The sequence below is a fragment of the Phyllostomus hastatus genome, unplaced genomic scaffold (assembly GCF_019186645.2).
Source record: "Phyllostomus hastatus isolate PE091 unplaced genomic scaffold, TTU_PhHast_1.1 phas_contig_90, whole genome shotgun sequence".
Taxonomy (NCBI): Eukaryota; Metazoa; Chordata; class Mammalia; order Chiroptera; family Phyllostomidae; genus Phyllostomus; species Phyllostomus hastatus.
Genome location: NW_025333984.1, coordinates 616,805 through 639,477, shown reverse-complemented (window position 1 = coordinate 639,477; position 22,673 = coordinate 616,805). Strand labels below are relative to the sequence as shown.

Sequence of the window (22,673 nt, the reverse complement as noted above, 5' to 3'; positions counted from 1 at the left end):
ATTTTTTAAAAGCTCTTTGATAATTAAGGCAAGTTACTGTGCAGAGACTGTGTACCAATTTCTAGAAGCATTTGAGAGTGTCCATCTCACTTTATGTTTGTGTGTGTTGAGGATTTTCCCCAGTACAGTATTATTAGTAGTACCTCTCCTTTCACTTTTGCTTGCTAATTTAATTTAATAATTTTTTTCAAATTGTACTTATGCAAACCCATTTGAGATGTAATTTCAAGATGGACTACTTGCAGTAGAGCTTTTAATGAAGTGGGGTAATGTTCAGTTTATTAAGTTAAAAACCAGCTTGCAAAATGGTACATAACAGAATTACATGGAAAATACTTTCACATAAACATTGTAACACTGTAAGGGTGACTCTGGTGGGTATGAGTGATTTTTAAATTGTTTTGTTCTTTTGTGTTTTCCAAAATTTCTATAATAAGTCTGTGTTTTGATTAGAAATGTAATTTATTAAAATAATTAGTAATTAAGCTGCAGTCCAAATGTTCCATCTTCTCAAGAATTTATAAGCCACCTAAAGGTATTTAACAGATTTTCCTGCCTGGTAATTTGGCATAGCATTTCTTTTTACAGTAATAGTTTGAAGTTTCTCTATTTATTTAAGGAAGTGGAGTATTTCACAACTATTAATAGTGGACATTGGCCCTCATGTTTTCTTGGAAGTACCTATATTGAGAGAATGTTTCTGTTTCTGACATGTATATGAGTATTTTTTGAATGATAGCTTTAATTACAGCTTGAATGTTCCACTTGATTAGAGAAATATAAGAAATTTTATTAGAATTTATATTAGCTGCTTGGTACAACAAAATTGCTTAGGGGCAAACTAATCCAACATTAGGATGGTAAATGTTCTTTATGTTAAAATTAATAAAGAGGAATGAGAACAGTTTAAAATGAGGTATCTAGCAATCTAAAAACAAATGAGCAGTTTTTAAGATTTACCTTATTGTCAGTTTATTTTGGCATGGCATTTATGGCTTAGGAGAAAGCCTCATTAAAAGTACCCCCAGCACAGTATACCGTGATATGTTAATCAAACCACTAACAATCATTATTATGTAATTGTTACTTTTTTAACAGAGTGTTTCTAAATTTAGATTATAAGCTAGTTAAACAATATGAATTACTCAATAAAGTCATAAGGTAAGGTATATTAAAATATATTGAAAGAGTCTGTTCGTTTATCTATTTGCTAGAATTCATAATGCAGGTGGCAAGTAACAAATTAAAACAGATGAATGTATTTTCACAACCAACTTGACATCACAAAATATTTTTAGAGTTTGAGGTATTTAGAAATCTACCTAATTCTCCCTGGCTGGTGTGGTTCAGTGTGTTTGAGTGCCGGCCTGGTTACGCCAAGTTCCCAGTAGGGGGCATGTGAGAGACAACCTGTTGACAATGGATGTCTCTCTCCCTGGCTTCCTTCCTCCCCCTCTCTTTAAAAAAATAAATAAAATCTTAAAAAAGAGAAATCTACCTGATTCTTTTATCTTCTTTCCTTCGCTCTTAGTATGTGAGCTTTCCCCCACAGATTCACATTGATTATGTGGAAATCTGAAGGGAAAATGTTTTCTGGTATGAGATATTTTACCCAGTTACACATTTATAGGAAGATCTGAATTGTGAAAGGTCTAAGTTCCATACATTTCACATTCCTAATTTGCAACATTTCAAATTTTCTCTTGACCACAGTGAAACAATAGAAATTAAAAATATTCCATTATATTTGTTAAAATTTAACATGGGAAAAATATCCCCAGAGGAATTATTCAAATTACTTCTTGGCAGGAAGACAAGAAACATAACATTATTAGTTACAAAACTTTTCAATAACCAGTTTGTTTTCCTTGACAGAGATTGATATGTCTCTAATCTGATAACACTCCCTTAGCAAAACCACATGCTAATAATATTATTTTATTGTTTTGCTGTAGATGTGTTCTTTGTGCCATTGTCCTGGAGCAACAATTGGTTGTGACGTCAAAACATGTCACAGGACGTACCACTACCACTGTGCATTGCATGATAAAGCTCAGATACGAGAGAAACCTTCACAAGGAATTTACATGTAATTATTCAACTTGTCTTTAAATTTTTTAACAGTCATACTTTCTTTAGGCTTTTGTAAAAGTTTTTCCCATTTCAAAAGAGTTTATCATCATTGTAAAGGGTATTTTTGGTAAAGAATTTAATGTTTACAGAAATGGCGTAAGAAGTTTAATAGTGAGCTTTTTGGGATCCAATTTGTGATGGTGGTGAAGTGTACTGCACATCTTAATCTGAAAAATGGATTTAGTTTGTTTACTTGATAATTTTTAATTTCATTTTTTATAGGGTTTATTGCCGGAAACACAAGAAAACTGCACATAACTCGGAAGGTACGTCAATCAGCCAGTTTTCAATTTCAAGAATAAATTTGAGTAAAGTATGAGTGAATTATATTATGTTAATTTTTACCACAAGATATATCTCAATATTAAATACATTTTAAAGAGTTAAGAAAAGCATTAGCATAAACTAATATACAGTAATGAAAAATATCTGAATTTTTAAGAATACTTTTATCTCTTAAGTTCTTTTTTTTCTTGTAAAGAGTTAATCAGGAATATCTTTATCTTGCCCTGGCTGGTGTGTCTCACTCAGTGGATTGAAACTTGGCCTGTGAACCAAAGGGTCAGCTGTTCAGTTCCCATTCAGGGCACATACCTGGGTTGCGGGCCAGGTCCCCAGGAGGGGGCACTTAAGAGGCAACCACACACTGATGTTTCTCTCCCTCTCTCTTCCTCTCTTCCCCCTTTTCTAAAAATAAATAAATACAATCTTTTAAAAAGTCTTTATTTTTAGAAAGAAATTATGGTAATGGTTAGGGATTTCTGTGTTTATGTGAGTGAGTTAGTAGGCCAATTAGTAACTAATTGGGCTACTGTCTGATATAGAAATATGAACTGGGGATACTAGTACATTTTGTGATCACCAGGCTTTCTGTTAAATTTTTATTCACATTGTAGCACTTCTTTTTTTAATATAGACATGTTCATAGGAAGTAATCAATTTTAGAATATAAACCTAAACCAGGGTAGTCATGTTTATGTATAGTTAGCCAAGTTGTACTTGGTCATTAAAAGGTATGGGAAATTTTTCAAATTGAATTCCTTCTTGTTTTTAACCTTTTAAAACAGGTGGTTTTGACACTTTTACTAGCAATATAAAAGGGCTTAGATTTAATCTGAGATTGTTTTATTCTTCCATTTAGATTAGTGATTCTTAACATTTTTTTTAGCTCCCTAGAATGTGTTGCTTAGAATTAGAATATTTCAAGCCTATTCTTCTAGAAAGTTGTTTCTTTTATAAGGACCTAATTATCAGTGTTGGCATATTAAAATTTTTGGCCCTTTTTGATCTCTTAGGTCTTGACTTTATAATATAAAATAGTACTGCTTTGCCCTGGCTGGTGTGGCTTAGTGCATTGAGCGCCAGCTTGTGAACCAAAGGATCATTGGTTCGATTCCCGTTCAGGGCACGTGTCTGGATTTCTGGCTGGGTCCCCAGTGGGGGGTGCGCAGGAGGCAAGCACACATTGATGTTTCTCTCCCTCTCTTTCTCCCTCCCTTCCTCTCTATCTAAAAATAAATAAATAAAATCTTTAAAAAAATAGTATGGTTCCAAGTTCGGACTCCAGATTCATCCAAATAGTTTTAAAGTGCTGGTTAAAAATACAGTGTTGAGCAAAATCTTATTTTTAAGATAAATGTACTGAATAGATAATAAGAAAAGACTGTTTTTGAAGTGCTGAGGTGCTAAAATGCAACTGATAAACCTTTATAAGTGTTTACTTTCAGTTTTTTTGATTACTTAATTCTGTAATGGAATTGGAGAAATTTTTTGTGAAAGCTTAAGAGGAAGCTTTCCCACCTTACATTAGTTCAGATTTTAACACTGTATTTACTTGATTCTCTTTAAGATTGTAATGGGCATTTATGGCAAGCCAAAGATTCAGACTTATGACCTCATGAATACAAGTATATGAGTATTCTGAGGTGCAGAGTGTTTGAGCATGGAAAGGATGATTAATTTAGACATCTTCCCTTTTATTCTTCAGCTTTCTAGAGCTGATAGTACCATCTAGTGGTAGAGAAAAGTTACTGCAGACTATGTAAAGTAGAATAAGTTTGACCACCTTTTTGCTTTGAGAAACTTATTAATGAGAAAGATAAAATTCATACTTCTCATGATGACTTTTCTTTTCATGTAACTGGCAGGATTACTATAATTCAAATTTGTGATACAATAGATTTGAATTTCAAGTTCTGTGTATACTTTTGTAGCACATTGAGGCCTCTCGTATTATTGGTAATATATTGTACTTACACTCATATTGTAGAACTTGAAGCATAATTTCATAATTTAAAAGTATTGCAGAGTTCACATTGAATTTTGACTTTTATAACATTCAACTACCTATATTTTTTACTATTGAATTTATTTATTTGATATTTTTTAGAAGCAAAACTTCCAATTCATTTTTTCTAATGGAAACATGTTCTACTTTATTATTGTAATTTATGATGGGGTTTATAGGATCAAATTTTAGGGACTGTCTTTGTTTGGAAATTGTACTGCAGTACAGCAAAGAAGGAATTGATACCTTTGTCATTTTCTTTATTATTTGCCACCTGTGGCTCAATACTTACTTTGCTAATACTTAAAATGATCAATACTATATATCTCAGTATGTAAAGTTACTCTGACATAACATGAACTGAGTTTTCAAATATCAAATTAGAGAATCTCTTTACTGCCTCCATAGTTTTGACTTTTCCAGAATGTCCAATAGTTAGAATCCTACAGTATGTGGCCTTTTCAGATTGGATTGTTTCCTTTAGTTGACCTTTTCTGAGAGGGGGTGATTAGTCAATATATAAGTAGTTATGAGAAAAGATCCAATATGCAAGAAGAGATTGAAGGTACAGGAAGGAGGATTCATTGCACGATTGGAACAATTGCACTGTAATAGGAGGATATTTCCACTGTAACAGGAGATAAAGAAGAGGATAGGTCGTTCCTATCTAGTCTGTTTTCTGTGGGAATGAGAATGTGGGAAGGGGTGTGAGGGTTGGAAGTTGAAGGAGAGAGAAGTTTTGAAAGAGTATTTGTAAAGACTGGGAGAGAAAGTTTGCTTAGAGAAATGTAAAGATTCTGGACAGTTGAGGGCTCAGTTGAGCTTGGTAACAAAGAGTTTATGAAGTGATACCTTCAGTCAGATTGTGTGACTTTCCTCCAGCAATTCAGGATTCTGGCTAGTTGGTTAATTCAGAATTGAGATTTTGCCAAGTAGACTCAACAAAGAAGTAAAAGGGGTAAGGGAACTTAGGATATTTGTAAGAGACAAATCCAAGGTAGGTATGTGGAGGCAGGAAAAGAAAAATGGGAAAGAATTATAGTCTGGAAGTCCTGGTAAAGCTGAAAAACAATGAAAATGAAAGTACTTGGGAAAGCAATCATTTGTGGTCCCAAAGTGTAATATAATTATTTCAGAGGGAGAACCATTTTAGATGACTATAAAATGTGATTATAGGGATTGGGTAGTTGATGGACAATATTGGAGATCAATGAACTAACTGGCTAGGTGTTGCTTGGGATGTCCATGTGAACAGTTGAAATCACCCAGGATGCCCTGGCTGGTGTGGCTCAGTGGATTGAGTGCCGGCCTGCGAACCAAAAGATGGCCAGTTTGATTCCCAGTCAGGGCACATGCCTGGGTTGCGGGCCAGGTCCCCAGTAGGGGGTGTGTGAGAGGCAACTACACATTGATGTTGCTTTCCTTCTCTTTCTCTCTCCCTTCTCCTCTCTCTGAAAATAAATAAATACAATTAAAAAAAAAAAGAAATTACCCAGGGTGATGGCAAGGGATGGACTGGGTAAAAGGGACTGTGAGTTGTGTGCTAAAGAAAGTCTAATTGGTGAAATGGAATGATCGGGAGTTGGTAATCCTTAGCATCAAGAAGGGGAAGAAGATAGCATAGCCTCTGGACCAGCAGAATTGGCATCATTTGGGAGTTTGTTAAAATGCCTAATCTCAAGCTCTACCTCTGGTCTACTAAGTAAGAATGGCCATTTTAATAAGATCCCAAGTGGTTTGTATTCACATTACAGTCTGAGAATCAATGATTTCACTGAATGGCAAGGAGCTCAATGATGCAGGGCTTTTTACAAAAGGATAAAGAACTAATGGCTCAACAATGCTGTCTAGTAGAACTTACTCTGGCGATGGAAATGCTCTATATCTGCACCTTACAGTATGGTAGCCACTAGCCACGTGGGGTTATTGAGCCATTTAAAATAGTGTAGTGCCTTCCTATTCTTAATAGAAATGTATACATTAAAAATGTACAGGAATAGCCAGAATTAAATCCTACACCTCATGTGTTTTTCCTTTGTTGGCTTGCATGTTTAGATAATAATTACATTCCCTACCTTTTTTTTAAAGTATTATTTCAAAAATGTCAAACACTGGTAATAGCAAAAAGCTCTAGCTTGTAATTGATGGTAGTGCCTGTTTTGTAGAATTGCTTTAATATGGCAGTACTTTAATATGTTATCACTAAGCATTTGAGTTCCTACAAGGAACTGTGATGACACGTGAATAATGGCTTTTTTAAAACAATTTTCATTAAGGGGTTAAGGCCTTTGTATTTACTAATTTATATGGAGTGAAGTAATCTGTGACAAGATAAATGGTATCAAGAGTAGATGCTGCTGAGTGTTAGACATTCACAGCAATAATGTGTAGAATTTGTCATTATCACAAACCTAACCTCAGCTTAGTTTAAGTACTTGAAATTGTAAAAAGCCAAACTTATAGTTTATTAGTTTTCTTAAATTACCTAAAATAGAATGCTTTGCATGGGATGAGTGCTCAAGAAATGTTTGTAACCTCTTCATTTTCTTGGCTTGAATCTAAGCACGGTATTTAATGTCATTTATTTTGGGTGATACTTCATTGTCCTTTACTTGTCTTCCACCAAGTGTTAGTTGAGCAAGATGAAAAAATAACAATGGGGTTTCAGTTTTTTGGGGGTGCAGGAAGACACAATTTAGTGACAGGTATGTGACCAACTGATTAAAATACAGTGGTGACACATGGACGTACTTAGATAAAGGGACACCACATTTGCATCTTACTCTAAAATCTTTCAGGAAAAAGTATATGAATATTTAGAGAGAATGAATGAGAAATCAAATGTAAGATATTGATATTTGGGTAAAGGACATACAGGATTTTTTGACAAATTTTTATATGTCTGAAATTACCTTAAGAGGTATTGTAGTGATAAGTGCCACAGCTACAGTGATCATAAAATCCCAGGTGTTCTGGGTTTTAGGGAATCTTTTCTGCCTAATTTTGAAGCCTCTAATCTTGATTTTCAGAGACCTGGTGGATGACCTAACAGACAGTTCAGAAACTTTGTATTAGAGCTTGCTTGTCGAATCATATAATTCAATTTATATTTCAGGAAAAAGGGTCACCACAGTTATATTAATCCTAGGAGTGCATTGAAAGTATGTTATCATTTGTGTAGATTCAAAGCCTTTGCCTGCTTTAAATTTCCTTAGTATTCTTTTCCTTGTTCATTTCCTCTAACATATTCTACATTTTTCAGTCTTCATTAAGTACAAGTTATGGTGAGATTTTGATAGGGTATCAAAGTTTTTGAAATCTTTTTTGAAAATACTGTACTTATTTTTAGAGAGGGGGAAAAGAGGAAGAAAGAGAGGGAGAGAAACATCAGCGTGTGGTTGCCTCTCATGCGCCCCCTACTGGGGACCTTACCCACAACACAGGCATGTGCTCTGACTGGGAGTTGAACCAGTGACCCTTTGGTTTGCAGGTGGGCACTCAGTTCACCAAGCCACATCAGCCAGGGCAAAATCTTTTAAGTTTGATAGCATTGAATGAATTTTTGAAGTACTAGAAAGGTAGTTTCCTGTATTGGTTGAAATCAGATCTATATTTAGGTAATCTTAACTCTCCCAATTGTTTGTTACATGATCTTGGGTAAATTATTTGGTATGCCTTAGAACCATAGATACTGTATCAGTAAAATGGGGGTTTTAAAAAAAACCTACCTCATGGGGTTATTATAAGGATTAAATGAACTAATACGTGTAAAGCTCTGAGCAATGTTCTTGGCATTACTCCTTGAAAACTCTACCTACCTTTATTTCTACTCATCTTTTCATGTGTTCTTCCTCAGAAGATAATAGTATTTAAATTGTATTTGTGATTTTACTTGGAAAACTTTAGTAATATATTCATATTGTACTCTTCACTAGAGCTGACTTCATATTTGTTCATCGATTCACCAGATTTATTGACTACCTATGTGCAAAGTACTGTGCCAGGCATTATTTATGCCCCTCTTTGATTTAGCACACCTCACAAACTTAAATTATAAGAACTTTCTAACATATGTAAGAGTGTGTTTGAAACAAAGCCCATCACCCAGCTTTAGTTAGCTTATCATCCTGTTCTCCATCTATGAGTCTGTCTCTGTTTTGCTTGTTAGTTCAGCTTGTTCATTAGATTCCACATATGAGTGAAATCATATGGTATCTGCCTTTCTCTGACTGGCTTATTTCACTTAATGTAATGTTCTCTAGGTACATCCATGCTGTTGCAAAGCATAAAATTTCATTCTTTTTTATAGCTGAGTAGAATTCCATTGTGTAAATGTCCCATAATTGTTGATCTACTCATCTGCTGAGGGACACTTGGATGGCTTCCATTTCTTGGCAATTGTAAATAATGCTGCAATGAACATAGGGGTGTTTATGTTCTTTCAAATTAATGTTTTTGGTTCCATCAGATATATTGCCAGAAATGGGATTGCTGGGTCAAAAGGCAGATCCACTTTTAATTTTTTGAGGTGTCTCCATACTGCTTTCCACAGTGGCAACATCAGTCTGCACTCCCACCAACAGTGGGACCTTTGATTTTTAAAAGATCTTTACTGTATTCTTTTTCATTACCTTTTAGTCCCCTCTACCCCCAGCAATCACTACCCTGTTGTCCACGTCTATGAGTCCTTTTTCCTTTTTGCTCAATCCCTCCACCCCTAACCAATCCCCCCTTAGCTGTCCTCTGCTCTCCATCTATGAGCCTGTCCCTGTTTTCCTTGTTAGTTCAGTTGTTTAGGAAATACCCCTCATCCACTTCTTCTGTCTGGATTATTTTGAATTAAATACCAGATATCATATTTCATATTAGCATACATAGTTAAGAATAATATATTTTTATCTGTACTATGTATTTATATATTCATATGCATAAAGAAATAATTTACCTGATACTGTTACTGAAAAGGCAGAATGCAGAGTTTACTAGTGCCATGGAGCTCACAGAGCAAATGCACACCACATTTCCACGGGAGGAAGCAGGGCAAGTGATCTCCAGTCTTCTTTTGTAGCAGCCCTAAAGAATCAAAACAGATGTGGTGATTCTTGCCCTAGTTTTAATGACTGGCCTCCCCCCACTTTTTATTTTTAAAAATTTCAGCAAACATTGAGTGCCTGCTGGGTGTGGACACATTGGGGAATTGAATTTAGAAAGTAGCCCCTGTGGACAAAGAGCTTAAAGCCCGACAAGAGCAATAAATAACATTGCAATGCAATTTTATATTTTACAAAGTATTTTTCACAAACATTGTCTTTTTAAAAAGGTTTATTTATTTTTACAAGACAGGGGAAGGGAGGGAGAGAAGGAGAGAAACATCAATGTGTAGTTGACTCTTGCACACCCCCTACTGGGGACCTGGCCCACGAGTACCCTCACTGGGAATCAAACCTGTGACCCTTTGTTTAACAGGTAAGTGCTCTGTCCACTGAGCCACACCAGCCAGGGCAACAGAAGCCTTGTTTTAAAGCAGCCTTTTGAGTAAGGTGTTAGTCATTATAGCTATTTGATATACCAAGAGGCTTTGCCTTGAGAACATTAAGTAACAAGTTAAGACCTAGTAGATGTCAGTCTCCAGACTTTCTGTCCAGGGGTTCTTTCTACTTCTACTCTTAACCGATGTGAAAATTTAGGGTGGGAAAGGATATGTAGCTTAAACCAGGAAGGAAGGAGATAAGAAAACACTGATTAGGAAGGAGAATGAAGTGGTAAATGGACAGATAGGACTTTGTAATACTAGGAGGAGGAGAGTTAGTTTCCTGGTAAATGGGTCACTCCTGTGCCTCATAGGGACAATCAGAAGGGTAACCTGGACATTTTAAAGTGACAGACAGGGCACTTTGGGTCAAGATGGAGGCATAGATAGATATACTTTGCCTCCTTGCACAACCACAACAAGGACAACAAATTTAAAAACAAAACCAACCATATCTGCTAGAAAATTGAACTGTATGGAAGTCTGACAACCAAGGAGTTAATGAAGAAATATTCATCCAGACTGGTAGGAGGGGCAAGATGAGCAGCTAGGGTGGAGAGGATGAATGGCAGGACAGCAGCAGGAGGACTGGGCGGGCCCACATTTGTGTGTGGATAAATGGGAAGGGACAACTGGGGAGTGGGACAGATCGCGCAACCTGGGATTCCAGTGCAGGGGAATAAAACCTCAAAACCTCTGGCTGTAAAAATCTGTGGGGGTTATGGCAGTGGAAGAAACTTCCAGCCTCACAGGAGAGCTCATTGGAGCAACCCACAGGGTCCTGAAATATACACAAACCCACCCACCCAAGAATCAGTACCAGAGGGGCCCAATTTTCTGTGGCTACCAGGGGAAGTGGCTGAAAGCCAGTTGAGAGCCAAGTAAGTGGTATTGCTTTCTCTTTGACCATTCCCCTCCATACAGCACCACAACTCAGCAGAGTGGGTTGTCTCAACCTGGAAAATACCTGAGGCTCCACCTCTTACTATGTAACAGGTGTACTGAGACAAAGAAATATGGCCCAAATGAAAGAATAGATCAAAGCTCCAAAAATAGAACTAAGTGACAAAGACCTAGCCAACCTATCAGATACAGAGTTGAAAACACTGGTAATGAGGATGCTCACAGAAATGATTGAGTACAGCTGCAAAATAAAGGAAGCACTGAAGGCTACACAAAGTGAAATAAAGAAAATATAGGGAACCATCAGTGAGGGGAATGAAACTAGGACTCAAATCAATCATGTGGAGCAGAAGGAAGAAATAAACATTCAACCAGAACAGAAGGAAAAAACAAGAATTAAAAAAAAATGAGGAGAGGCTTAGGAGCTTCTGGGATAACTAAACATTTCAACATCCGAATCATAGGGGTGCCAGAAGGAGAAGAGGAAGACCAAGAAATTGAAAACTCATTATAAAAATAATAACGGAGAATTTCCCCAATCTGGCGAAGGAAATAGACTTCCAGGAAGTCTAGGAAGCTCAGAGAGTCCCAAAGAAGTTGGACCCAAGGAAGCACACACCAAGGCACAACACAATTACATTAGCCAAGATTAAAGGTAAGGAGAGAATCTTAAAAGCAGCAAGAGAAAAGGAGAGAGTTACTTAAAAAGGAGTTCCAATGAGGCTATCAGCTGATTTCTCAAAAGAAACTTTGCAGGCAAGAAAGGGCTGGAAAGAAGTACTCAAGGTCATGAAAGTCAAGGACCTACATCCAAGATTACTCTATTCAGCAAAGCTCTCATTTAGAATGGAAGGGTAGATCAAGTGCTTCCCAGACATAGTCAAGTTACAGGAATTCATCATCACCCAGCCCTTATATGAAATGTTAAAGGGACTTATCTAAGAAAAAGAAGATGAAAACTATGAACAGTAAAATGACAACAGACTCACAACTATCCACAAATGAAGATACAAAAACAAAGCAAACAACTAGAACTGGAACAGAATCACCTGGAGGGTTTTCAGTGTGGAGGGGGAGGGGGCAGAGTGGAGGAAAAGATACAGGGAATAAGAGGAGTGGTAGGTTCATAATAGGAAGGGGGAGGGGGCAGAGTGGAGGAAAAGATACAGGGAATAAGAGGAGTGGTAGGTTCATAATAGGAAGGGGGAGGCTAAGAATAATATAGGAAATGGAGAAGCCAGAGAACTTAATATGTATGAACCATGGAAATGAACTAAGGAAGAGGATTCTGGTGGGGGTGTGTAGGTCAGAGCGGAATAAAGGGGAGAAAAATGGGACAACTGTAATAGAATAATCAGTAATATGTACTTAAAAGTGACAGACATATGGGGACTGTGCTCATAAAAGTAGAGAGTCGTTGTGTGGCACACAAGGACAAGCTTATTTTGTTACTTACCTTATCAGCCTGGATTTTCAGCGTTTGCCACTATGAATGCTAGGGTAAGGTTTTATTTTTTATCGTATTTATTTGTTTGACTAAGTATATGAACATTGAATAACAATCAGCAGTACAGGGTATACACCGTAGCCCTGGCTAGTGTGACTCAGTAGATTGAGTGATGGACTGCAGACTGAAAGGTCACCGGTTCAACACCCAGTCAGGGCACATGCCTGGGTTGTGGGCCAGGTCCCCAGTAAGGACTGCATGAGTGGCAACCACACATTGCTGTTTCTCTCCCACTCTTTCTCCTTCCCTTCCTCTCTGTCTAAAAATAAATAAATAAAATCTTTTAAAAAACAATAAATAAATGAAATCTTTAAAAACCAGATAATAAGCTTGCTGGTGAGGATGTGGAGGAAGTGGAACCACTGTGCACTGTTGCTAGGAATAAAATCTGGTTTTTTATTTTATTTATTTTTTTAAAGATTTTATTTATTTTTACAGAGAGGGGAAAGGAGAAAGAGGGGGAGAAACATCAATGTGTAGTTGCCTCTTGCACCCCCCTGGTCCACAACCCAGGTATGTGTGGAAACGGAATCAAACTGGTGACTTTTTGGTTTGCAAAGCAGTACTCAGTGCACTGAGCCACACCAGGCAGTGCCATTTTCAATTATTTTTTATGTTAAGCTCCCAAGAGTAAAATCACTGGGTCATAAGGTTCAGTCCTTTTAAGGTTGTCATATTTCTTTCTAGAAAGATTGTGCTAAGTTATAGTCCCATCACCAGTGGATAACTTTACCCTCTCCTTTTACCACATTGGATATTATACATTCTTTTAATTACAAAGGTAGTACATTGCCCATTGTTTTAAAAATTAAAATAGTACTATTAAAATTGAAATAGTTTCGAAAGCACTCTCTTCTCCCTGAAATCACATTCTCTGACAGGGGTAGTGTCCAATCTTTTGGTGTCTCTGTGCCACATTGAAAGAAGAATTTTCTTGGGCCATACATTAAGTACACTGCAACACATAATCACAAAATAAAAATCTCATGATGTTTTAAATAAATTTATAATTTTGTGTTGGGCCACATTCACAGCCATCCTGGTGTGCATATAGCCCGCAGGCTGTGGGTTGGACACCCCTATTCTGGGAGTGACTAGTAATAATGGTTTGATGTATATTTTCCCAGAGCCTTTTTTACATATGCACAATCTTACATCTTAAAATACATATGGAGTCCTGGCTGGTGTGGCTCAGTGGATTGAGGGTGGGCTGTGAGCCAAAGGGTTACTGGTTTGATTCCCAGTCAGGGCACATGCCTGGGTTGTGGGCTGGGTCCCCAGTAGGGGACACATGAGGGGCAAACTCACATTGATGTTTCCCTCCCTTCCCCTCTGTCTAAAAATAAATACATAAAATATTTTAAGAAATACATATGCATACTTTAAAAAAACACAGTGGGTTCATAGTGTATATAATGATGTTAGACAACTCAGCTTTTTTCATTCTGTGATATATTCCTTAACAATTATATTACCTAGAATAAGTATAACCATAGTTTAAGGATTTCTGCATTAATAAAAATCAGTTATATCTATTTTTTCACAAGTAAGTAAAAAACTGCATTGATCTTCCTTGCACATATGTTCTTCAGTATGTGTACAAGCAATACTATAGGATAGAGGCTTAGAAATGAGGTTGCCAGCTGAAAGGGTTTGTGCATTTAACAATGGGAACAAGCACTGCCATATATATCCAGTTTATGCTCCCACAAACAGTGTATGAGAGTGTCTAGTTCCCCACACCTGTGCTGGTATTATCAGTCTTTCATTTTTGACTGGTTATTTCGTTTAACTTCCATTTGTTTTATCACTAGTCTGGTTGGGCTTCTGCTAGTTTTTTTTTTTAAGTTTTATGTATGTATGTATTTATTTATAGAGGGAAGGGAAGGGAGGGAGAAAGAGAGAGAGAGAAACATCAGTGTGTGGTTGCCTCCCACACACCCCCGACTGGAGACCCAGCCCACAACCCAGGGATGTGCCCTGACTGGGAATCAAACCAGCGACCCCTTGGTTCCCAAGCCCTCACTCAATCCACTGATCTACACCAGCCAGGGCCTGCTAGTTTTTAAGTCATCTGCATTTCTTCTGCAAATTGCCAGTTCCTAATTCTTTGTGCTTTATTCTCTTGAAGTGTGTCTTTTTACAGTTGATTTGTAATGTTCTGTGTAATACAGATATTAATTCTGTTACTAAATGCAAATGATTTTTCAACTTATCGTTTGCCTTTTTATTCATTTTATGGTGCTTGTGCCACAGAAAAGTTTAGTCAGGTCTCTTGATCTTTCTGTTTATGGCTTCTTAGGTGTCCTGACCCTAATAAAAAATATTCTCCTTCATTTTCTTTTGTTACATTTATAATTTATTTTATGATTGGATTTTTATCCATCTCTAATTTTTCATATGGGTTCAGGAAATGCATCTCATGTTTTTTCTAAACAGGTGGCCAACTGTGCCATTAATCTTTCCCTTATTCATTTGAAATGCCCCCATTATAATATTCTGGATCCCCTCATATATATATATATATATATGGGTCCATTTTATTTTTTTATTATGAAATTTTGTTTACTTCAGTATATGGTAAGACTTACTGGGGTCTAAAAAGACCATAAGAGTGGAAGGAAAGAATGCTTGAAAAGATTAGGTTTATCTTTAGATTTTAGTTTAAATGTAATTTCTGTAGGTCTGTTTTCCTTTTTTTTTTTTTTCAGATTTTATTCATTTGTTTAGAGAGAGGGAAAGGGAGTTTCGAAAAAAGAGGGAGAGAAACATCAATCGGTTGCTTCTCACACATCCCCAACTAGGGACCTAGCCTGCAACCCAGGCATGTGCCTTGACTGGGAATTGAACCGGCAACTTTTTGGTTCACAGGCTAGCGCTCAACCCACTGAACCACTCCAGCTAGGGCTGGGTCTATTTTCAATCTTGTTTTCTCTTCAATCTTGTCTTCTCTTCTGCTGATACAAGAGGTCTGTATGGAAAGAGTCTAGCTATTGTTAATACAACAAGAATGGTTTGGCCAACATCCTCCATATAACTGGGCAGCCAAGGAGAGCAGGCTGGAATATGCATTCATGAACAATAACAACTTCACTGTACTAGTCCGTGGGGGTGGCAGATGCTATTGAGTGGCCATCTGTACTGTGTGGTCATCACATTCAAAATGACTGAGCAAGGAAAGCAATGAATCTGCATCAGATTTTGCATTAAGCTTGAACATTCCTCCCTGGAAACTATTCGGATGATTCAGAAGGCCACAGCTATGGGCAACTACTGATTGGCAGGCAGCTTCATCAGGACAACATGCACGCTCATGCATCACCCCTCCTGCCAAGTGTTTTGGCAAAACATCAAATCTCCCAGGTGACTCAGCCCCCCTACAGTGCAGATTTGGCACCCTGTGCCTTCTGGCTTTTCCCAAAACTAAAATCACCTCTGAAAGGGAAGAGATTTCAGACTGTTGATGAGATTCTGGAAAATATGACAGGGCAGCTGATGGCAGTTGGGAGAACTGTGTGAGGTTCCAAGGTGCCTACTTTGAAGAGGACTGAGGCATCATTTTCCTATGTACAAAGTGTCTTGTATCTTGTATCTTCAGTAAGTGTCCCTATTTTTCATAGTGTATGGCTGGATACTTTCTGGGCAGACCTCGTATATCTATCTATTCCTGTGCCTGTGTTTTAACTGCTGTTGCTTTATAGTATGTTTAGATCTTTTTAGAAAAGATCTTTTATTCCATATTGTACTTTTACTCTTCCAGAAAACCATGAAATCAACTTTTAAGTTTCATTTTATTGGAGTTGTGTTAAATTAGGTTAGTGACAACTGATATCATTCTAATGTTGATCCTGTTTATCCAGAAGCATGGTCTATCTGAACATTTTTGTGGGACTTCTTTTATATTTCTATTTTTAACACATTTTTGTTGAGTTAATTGTAGTTTTCTATAACTATATTAAGTCTGCTGTTTTGATAGGTCAAGTGATATATCACTTAATTTACACTTCTTTGACTCTAGAGAAAGCAAACTTTCTAAGAGCATATTTATTTCTCTTCTGTGGGTTATTTGATCATATGCTTGATCCATTTATGAGCTTATATCATAAGGATACTAATCCTTTGTCATAGGCACAAAAGATATTTTTTCAGTCACCTTGTAATTTTATCATTTTTTTCACTTTCAGAAGTTTGAAAGTTTTAATATAGTTAAATCTATCAATTTTTTGTGTTTTTTTTTTACTGTTGCTGTTATGCAGTCCTCTAAAATTTTATACTGAATGATTTCATATTTAAGACAGACGATGCCCTAGCTGGTGTGGTTCAGTGGACTGAGTGCTGGCCTGGGAACTGAAGGGTTGCCAGTTCGATTCCCAGTCAGGGCACATGCTTGGGTTGTAAGCCAGGTCCCCAGAGGTGGGTGCATGAGAGGCAATCACACACTGATGGTTCTCTACCTCTCTTTCTCCCTCCCTTCCCCTTCTCTAAAAATAAATGAATAAAATCTTTTTAAAAATACAGACAAGTATGTTCTAGGGGAAAACCAGTCATTTTGGCCCAATAATGGAATCAATTAAGTAATTTCTTTATAGATATTTAATGATACAGTATTATTATAATGTTATTGATTGTCTTCATTGTAAATAACAGAATATCATATATATTACAAATGATATAGTATTTATAATGATTGAAACATCTGTTTATGGTTTTTCATTTTCAAAAATCATTTTTTTTATTTTGAAAATGATTTTCATTTTCAAAAATAATTTCCTTACGATTTTTCATTTCTTAATTTCATTAAGAAATTTTAATTTTTGATAAGTGTAAGTAATTGTTCTAACAACTTTAATGAAATTCTGTATAGAAAATTGTCAGTTTGAATGTTGAAAGTAAGTGGTGTGTATTCTGATATGAAATTTGTTATAAGGTTAAGTTTAGAAGATATCTTTAATTGACTTGTTTTTCTTCACAAGATTTATTTACATGAAGTTGTCTTATTGCCTCTAAAACACTATCCTCTAACTTTTACCTTTTCCTTTTGTTTCCTTCCTCAAATCCTATAATAGTTTTGAGATGTATTGACACAAATTTGTATTAGCTGTTTTGCAAACAGTCTAAGGTTCTCAGTTCCTGAAGTTTATATATTTAAGTATACTAATTTAATTACTCTTTTCTTATCTTAATATATCTACTTCTATTTCTAAGAAAAAAAAAACAAAAAAACAAAAAAACTTTCACAGTATTTATTAGGAAAGGCTGGCATAGGAGTTGATAGGCTTTCTCTTTGAGAAACTAGTCCCTGGAATTATAATCAGTAACTTATAGTACAAAAAGAAATGAAGAAGGTATTAGAGATGTGTGTAAAATTTTCTATAGTTTGACCTTAGTCAAGTGAACATTAGTTTTTTATATTTTTGAGCACTAAATATGTTATCTTAGATACAGTAGGCTTTTAATAAATATTTGTAGTGAACAACTAAATGAAACACGTTCCATTAATGGTAGAAATTGTAAAAATGCTGGGAAAAGCAATTCTGAAATTTCTACATATTTAATTTAATCCATTAAAGTATATACTGCAAACCTGTAACATAGCTTTTCCACCACTTATGTTAGAAATTCCTTTTATACTTAGTATTTATTTAATTAGTTGATCAGTTAGTTCACTTGAAGTTGAGTTCCTTGTTGAATTTGATCATTTGATTTTCGTTATAGTTTACAGAGTTATCTCTCGAGAGTAGTGCTGTCTGGTAGGCTTTTCTGGGGTAGAAACATTCTATGTCTGTAATGTCCAGTAGAGACACAATTTGCCACATGTGACTAATAAGCACTTGAAATGTGGTCAGGGCAATGGAAGAACTGAAGGCTTAAGTTTACTTAATTATAAATTACTTAAATTTTTAAAAGCCTCATGTTGCTAGTGGTGACTATATTAGACAGCACAGATATACTTTTTTTTCCATTTTGTTTTCTGAGTTGTTCTAAGTTTATTTTCTAGGTAAGTCTTTTGATTTCACCAACAGTGTGAGGTAAAGCTGTAAAATCTATGGTAAAAAAATACACGAGGTAATTTAAAGTTAACTTATAAGAGTTTAGAAATATTTCCTGAATTATGTGCACAGTCAAGATCACAGAACTCATTTCTGTAGAATTATAAATTCAATGGAAATAGTTTTTCAGTGATTATAATAAAAGTATTTTTATTTTATTTTTTTTGCATTTATAAGAAATATTAGGTTGCTGTATTGAACATACCACAGACTATTTCTCCTCATTTCTGAAGGCAATTTCATCCTTAGGAGAAATCTATAGTCTAAAGATCCATGAACTAACATTCATTGTAAGATTGGTCCATGTAAAGCTTATGTTCATTTTTAAGCAGCTGATTTAGAAGAAAGCTTTAATGAGCATGAACTGGAGCCTGCATCACCTAAAAGTAAAAAGAAAAGTCGCAAAGGAAGGCCACGGAAAACTAATTTTAAAGGGCTGTCGGAAGATACCAGGTCCACATCCTCCCATGGGACAGATGAAATGGAAAGTAGTTCCTATGTAAGTAGAAAAATGTTGTATTCTTACTTGTTGCACTATGAATATTTCATTTAAACCGTGCCTATCGGTAAAATTCATCATTTGAAATGTTGACTAAGCTTGGTCAGTACTAATAGCCTATTTTAAAGGATTTCTTAAGAAGTTTTTTTCTTTTACATTTGCAGAGAGATAGGTCTCCACACAGAAGCAGCCCTAGCGACACCAGGCCTAAATGTGGATTTTGTCATGTAGGGGAGGAAGAAAATGAAGCAAGAGGAAAACTGCATATATTTAATGCCAAGAAGGCGGCTGCACATTATAAGTGTATGGTAAGCATGGTTCATTTTATGTGCTTTTAAACCCAAGTTTTTTGAGAAGCATTTAGCTAGTGAGCAAATTTGGTACTTTCCTCCCCAGCGTTAGTGTTTTATGATTATGAATAGTATATCCTATAATCCCAAATCTTCATAAAGTTTAGATTTTTAAAAAATAGTCTTTATAATTTAGTAGGGTTTACATTCTAATTATACTTGCCATATTCTAGATAACCTATAATTAACTCAAAACTATAAATATTTCCACTTTGTGAACTCATCATGAAACACATAACATGTTCAATATCCACTATAACCTGGTAGATATCTCTCATTGTATGTCATACACTGTTAATTATGAGCATCTCTTCCTTAATAGTCTTAAATTCCTTGAAGATAAGAATTGTATCTTATTTTTGCATTCTTAGTATATAGTATACATAAACTTTTTTGAATTAGACTGTATGGAGTTATTCATCCCATTTGTGATTAGGTTTTAAAATATGTATTATTTATACCAGAGGTTCTTAACCAGAGATTAAGTGTATATTTACCTGGGGAAGGGTGTTAGATTTACCTGGGGAGCTTTTTCCAAAATTTATACCCTGGGAGTAAATTCCAAGCATGTCTTGTTTTAGGGAAAGAAATCCCCAGGTAATACAGATCTGCATCTATGGATGAAATTTGCCAGTCGAAACTATTTTTTTAAAACTTTGTGGAACTGTAAAACATTTGAGATGACAGCTTGACACTGTTGAAATCTACATTGTTTAATAAAAAGTATTTGATTTTAGTTCCACACTGGCAACATTAGTTTTATTTCATTCTTTTTATTTGGGGTTATGTTTTAATCAAATATAGGAAAAGATTAAAAACATTTGAATCAGTACTTGATTATTCAGGAAAAGTCATCTTTCTCAGAATATTAAAGTAATATAACACATTTGTTATAATATATTTAACCATTTTCTCAAAAGGATTCTGAATATTAAATGTTCTTGCATGTTTTTCTTCTCTAGTTATTTTCTTCTGGCACCGTCCAGCTCACAACAACATCAAGAGCAGAATTTGGAGATTTTGATATTAAAACTGTTCTTCAGGAGATTAAGCGAGGAAAGAGAATGGTCTGTGGTTTTACATTTATGCTATGCAACATTTTTCTTTTGACTTTCTGCTTTAATATAGAACACAGCTCAAATTGATTTAGTCATAAAACATTTACATAAAATGGTTCACATGTTAAAACACAGTATCTATTTGACTTATTTGTAATATAATAAAGGATGCTGGTGTGACTGAAACTTACTCCTTTTTTATGTAACTTCATTACTTAAGAGAGTTACACTGAGCTTTATATTTTAGGGTATTTGAGAGTCTTTTAATAAAAAATGAAGATGTGAGTGTAATGCAACTTACAGAGTTTAAAATGTTAATATTGTTTAAGCATGCCTAAACAAAAATTCCCTGACCCCAACAGAGCACTGAGAACCTCCGCATGTTGTTATTCATTATTTTTTTAATGAAAGGATTTTTTGAGAGCTTTCTGTTTAGTTAAAGTTCATATGCACAGTTATATTTCTTAAAATGTTTATCATAGCTTTAAAGTTTTCAGTAAAATGTGCCTAAGTCTCATGTTTTTAAGCATACTGAATTACTAATAAATAGCTTTAAGTAATATCAGCATCTTTATTGATCACTTACCCCTTTACAGTTTATGAGTATTATAAGATGTCATTGGAATGCAAAATCATTTCTTTAAGATAGCAGTTATCTGTAGAAATGACTTTAATTTTAGAATTTTTTTATTGTGAAAATTTCTAAACATACCAAATAAGAAAGACTAGTAACACACATCTGTCCATCACCTTGACTCATCAGTTACCAAGACTCTGCAGCACTTGTTTCATCAATGCATTTTAATCTTGTTGAAGTTTTTTAAAGCAGAGCTGAGACTTCATATCATTTCACCTCTACATATTTCAGTATGTATCTCTTAAAAGTTGGACATTTCTTACCTAACCACAGTGACATTACACTTTATAAATTAACAATGAGTCCTCAATGTTATTTACCACCCAGTTTGTATTTGCATTTCCTCAGCTGTCTCAAAACCATCTTTTCAAAGTTGATTTGTGTGAATCAGAACCCATAGGAGGTTCATACATTACCTGTGGTTGCTATACCTTCAGTGATCCAGGGCATGCCCTCCTCCCTGTCTTGTTTCTTTTTGTTGTATGCCATTGGCTTGTTGGAGAAAATTGATTGGTTGTCCTATAGACTATCCCACATGTTTTTATTTGTCTGTTTGCTTTTTCATGATGCCATTTAACTTCTCCCTCAATTCTCCAGATTTTCTTTTAAAGTGAAGTTAGATGTAAAATCTTGATTTTTAGATTGAGTTTCAACATTTTGAGGGGTGAGAATATTTCACAGTGGGAGTATATCATCCAAATTTTATCACATCAGACAACTCATGATGTCTGACCCTTGGATTCAGGTGGTGAGTCTGACCTCTCTGTTGTGAAATCCCCCTTCGTTCTTTCACCTAGTGGTTTCAGGCATTGATGATCTTTGTCTGAGTCCATTAGAAATGACCGATTCTTTGTGTAACTGCACTTTTGAAGGTATGAAGATTATTGATATCCATTTAAATCCATTTTAGTTTATTGATACTTCAATTGCATTTTAAAAATGAAACTCCTTTAAAATAATGTATGGACTGAAAAAGGGAGTAAAATCACTTCATCGTATCATACAGGATAGTGTTGTATCATATAGCTGAAGTCCAAATAGGTGGCTGTGATAAGTTCACTTCTCCTTTTTTAAGATTTTATTTATTTATTTTTAGAGGGTGGTGGGGAGGGAGACAGAGAGGGAGAGAATTATCAGTGTGTGGTTGCCTCTTGTGTGCCCCCTAGTGGGCACCTGGCCTGCAGCCCAGGCATGCACTCTGACTGGCAATCGAACCGGTAACCTTTAGGTTTGCAGGTTGGCACTCAGCCCACTGAACCACACCAGCCTGGGCACAATTCAGTTCTTTTGATCAGCTTATTTACCACTGCATTGTTGAGTGTTAGGGTAAGCACTAACCTAGCATTTCTCCAAGTGTTCTCCAAAGGATAGTTCATCATGATGCTCCATCAGCACTGGCTGCTGTGGCTCAGTGGATTAGCATGGGCCTGTGAACCAAAGGGTCGTTGGTTTGATTCCCCATCAGGGCACATGCCTGGGTTGCGGGCCAGGTCCCCAGTAGGGAGAAAGTGAAAGGCAACCACACAGTGATGTTTCTCTCCCTCTCTTTCTCCTTCCTTTCCTCTCTGTGTAAATAAATAAAAATAATTTTTAAAAATACTCCACCAGCTCTGCAAACATAAAATGGAATCTGGAGTTCAGTAAACTTGGGAACCCTTTACTATACCCACCTTCCTAGAGAAAAGGTTGTAAGAAGTTCCCCTATTAAGCAATATGTAT

The 22,673-nt window shown here is 35.8% G+C and overlaps 1 protein-coding gene across 2 annotated transcripts in view; it reads left to right on the top strand.

Annotated features, from left to right (window-relative positions):
* The window catches only part of PHF6 (PHD finger protein 6), a 51,614-nt gene that overhangs the window by 17,255 nt on the left and 11,686 nt on the right, over positions 1-22,673 (top strand). The window contains exons 4-8 of one of the 2 annotated variants that reach the window (XM_045852277.1): positions 1,956-2,089; positions 2,356-2,399; positions 18,743-18,909; positions 19,074-19,217; positions 20,222-20,326. In XM_045852277.1, the coding sequence (XP_045708233.1) occupies positions 1,956-2,089; positions 2,356-2,399; positions 18,743-18,909; positions 19,074-19,217; positions 20,222-20,326 (594 nt within the window). Of the gene's footprint in view, positions 1-1,955; positions 2,090-2,355; positions 2,400-18,739; positions 18,910-19,073; positions 19,218-20,221; positions 20,327-22,673 lie in introns of both variants that reach the window. The other variant, XM_045852275.1, reaches the window with a different exon arrangement.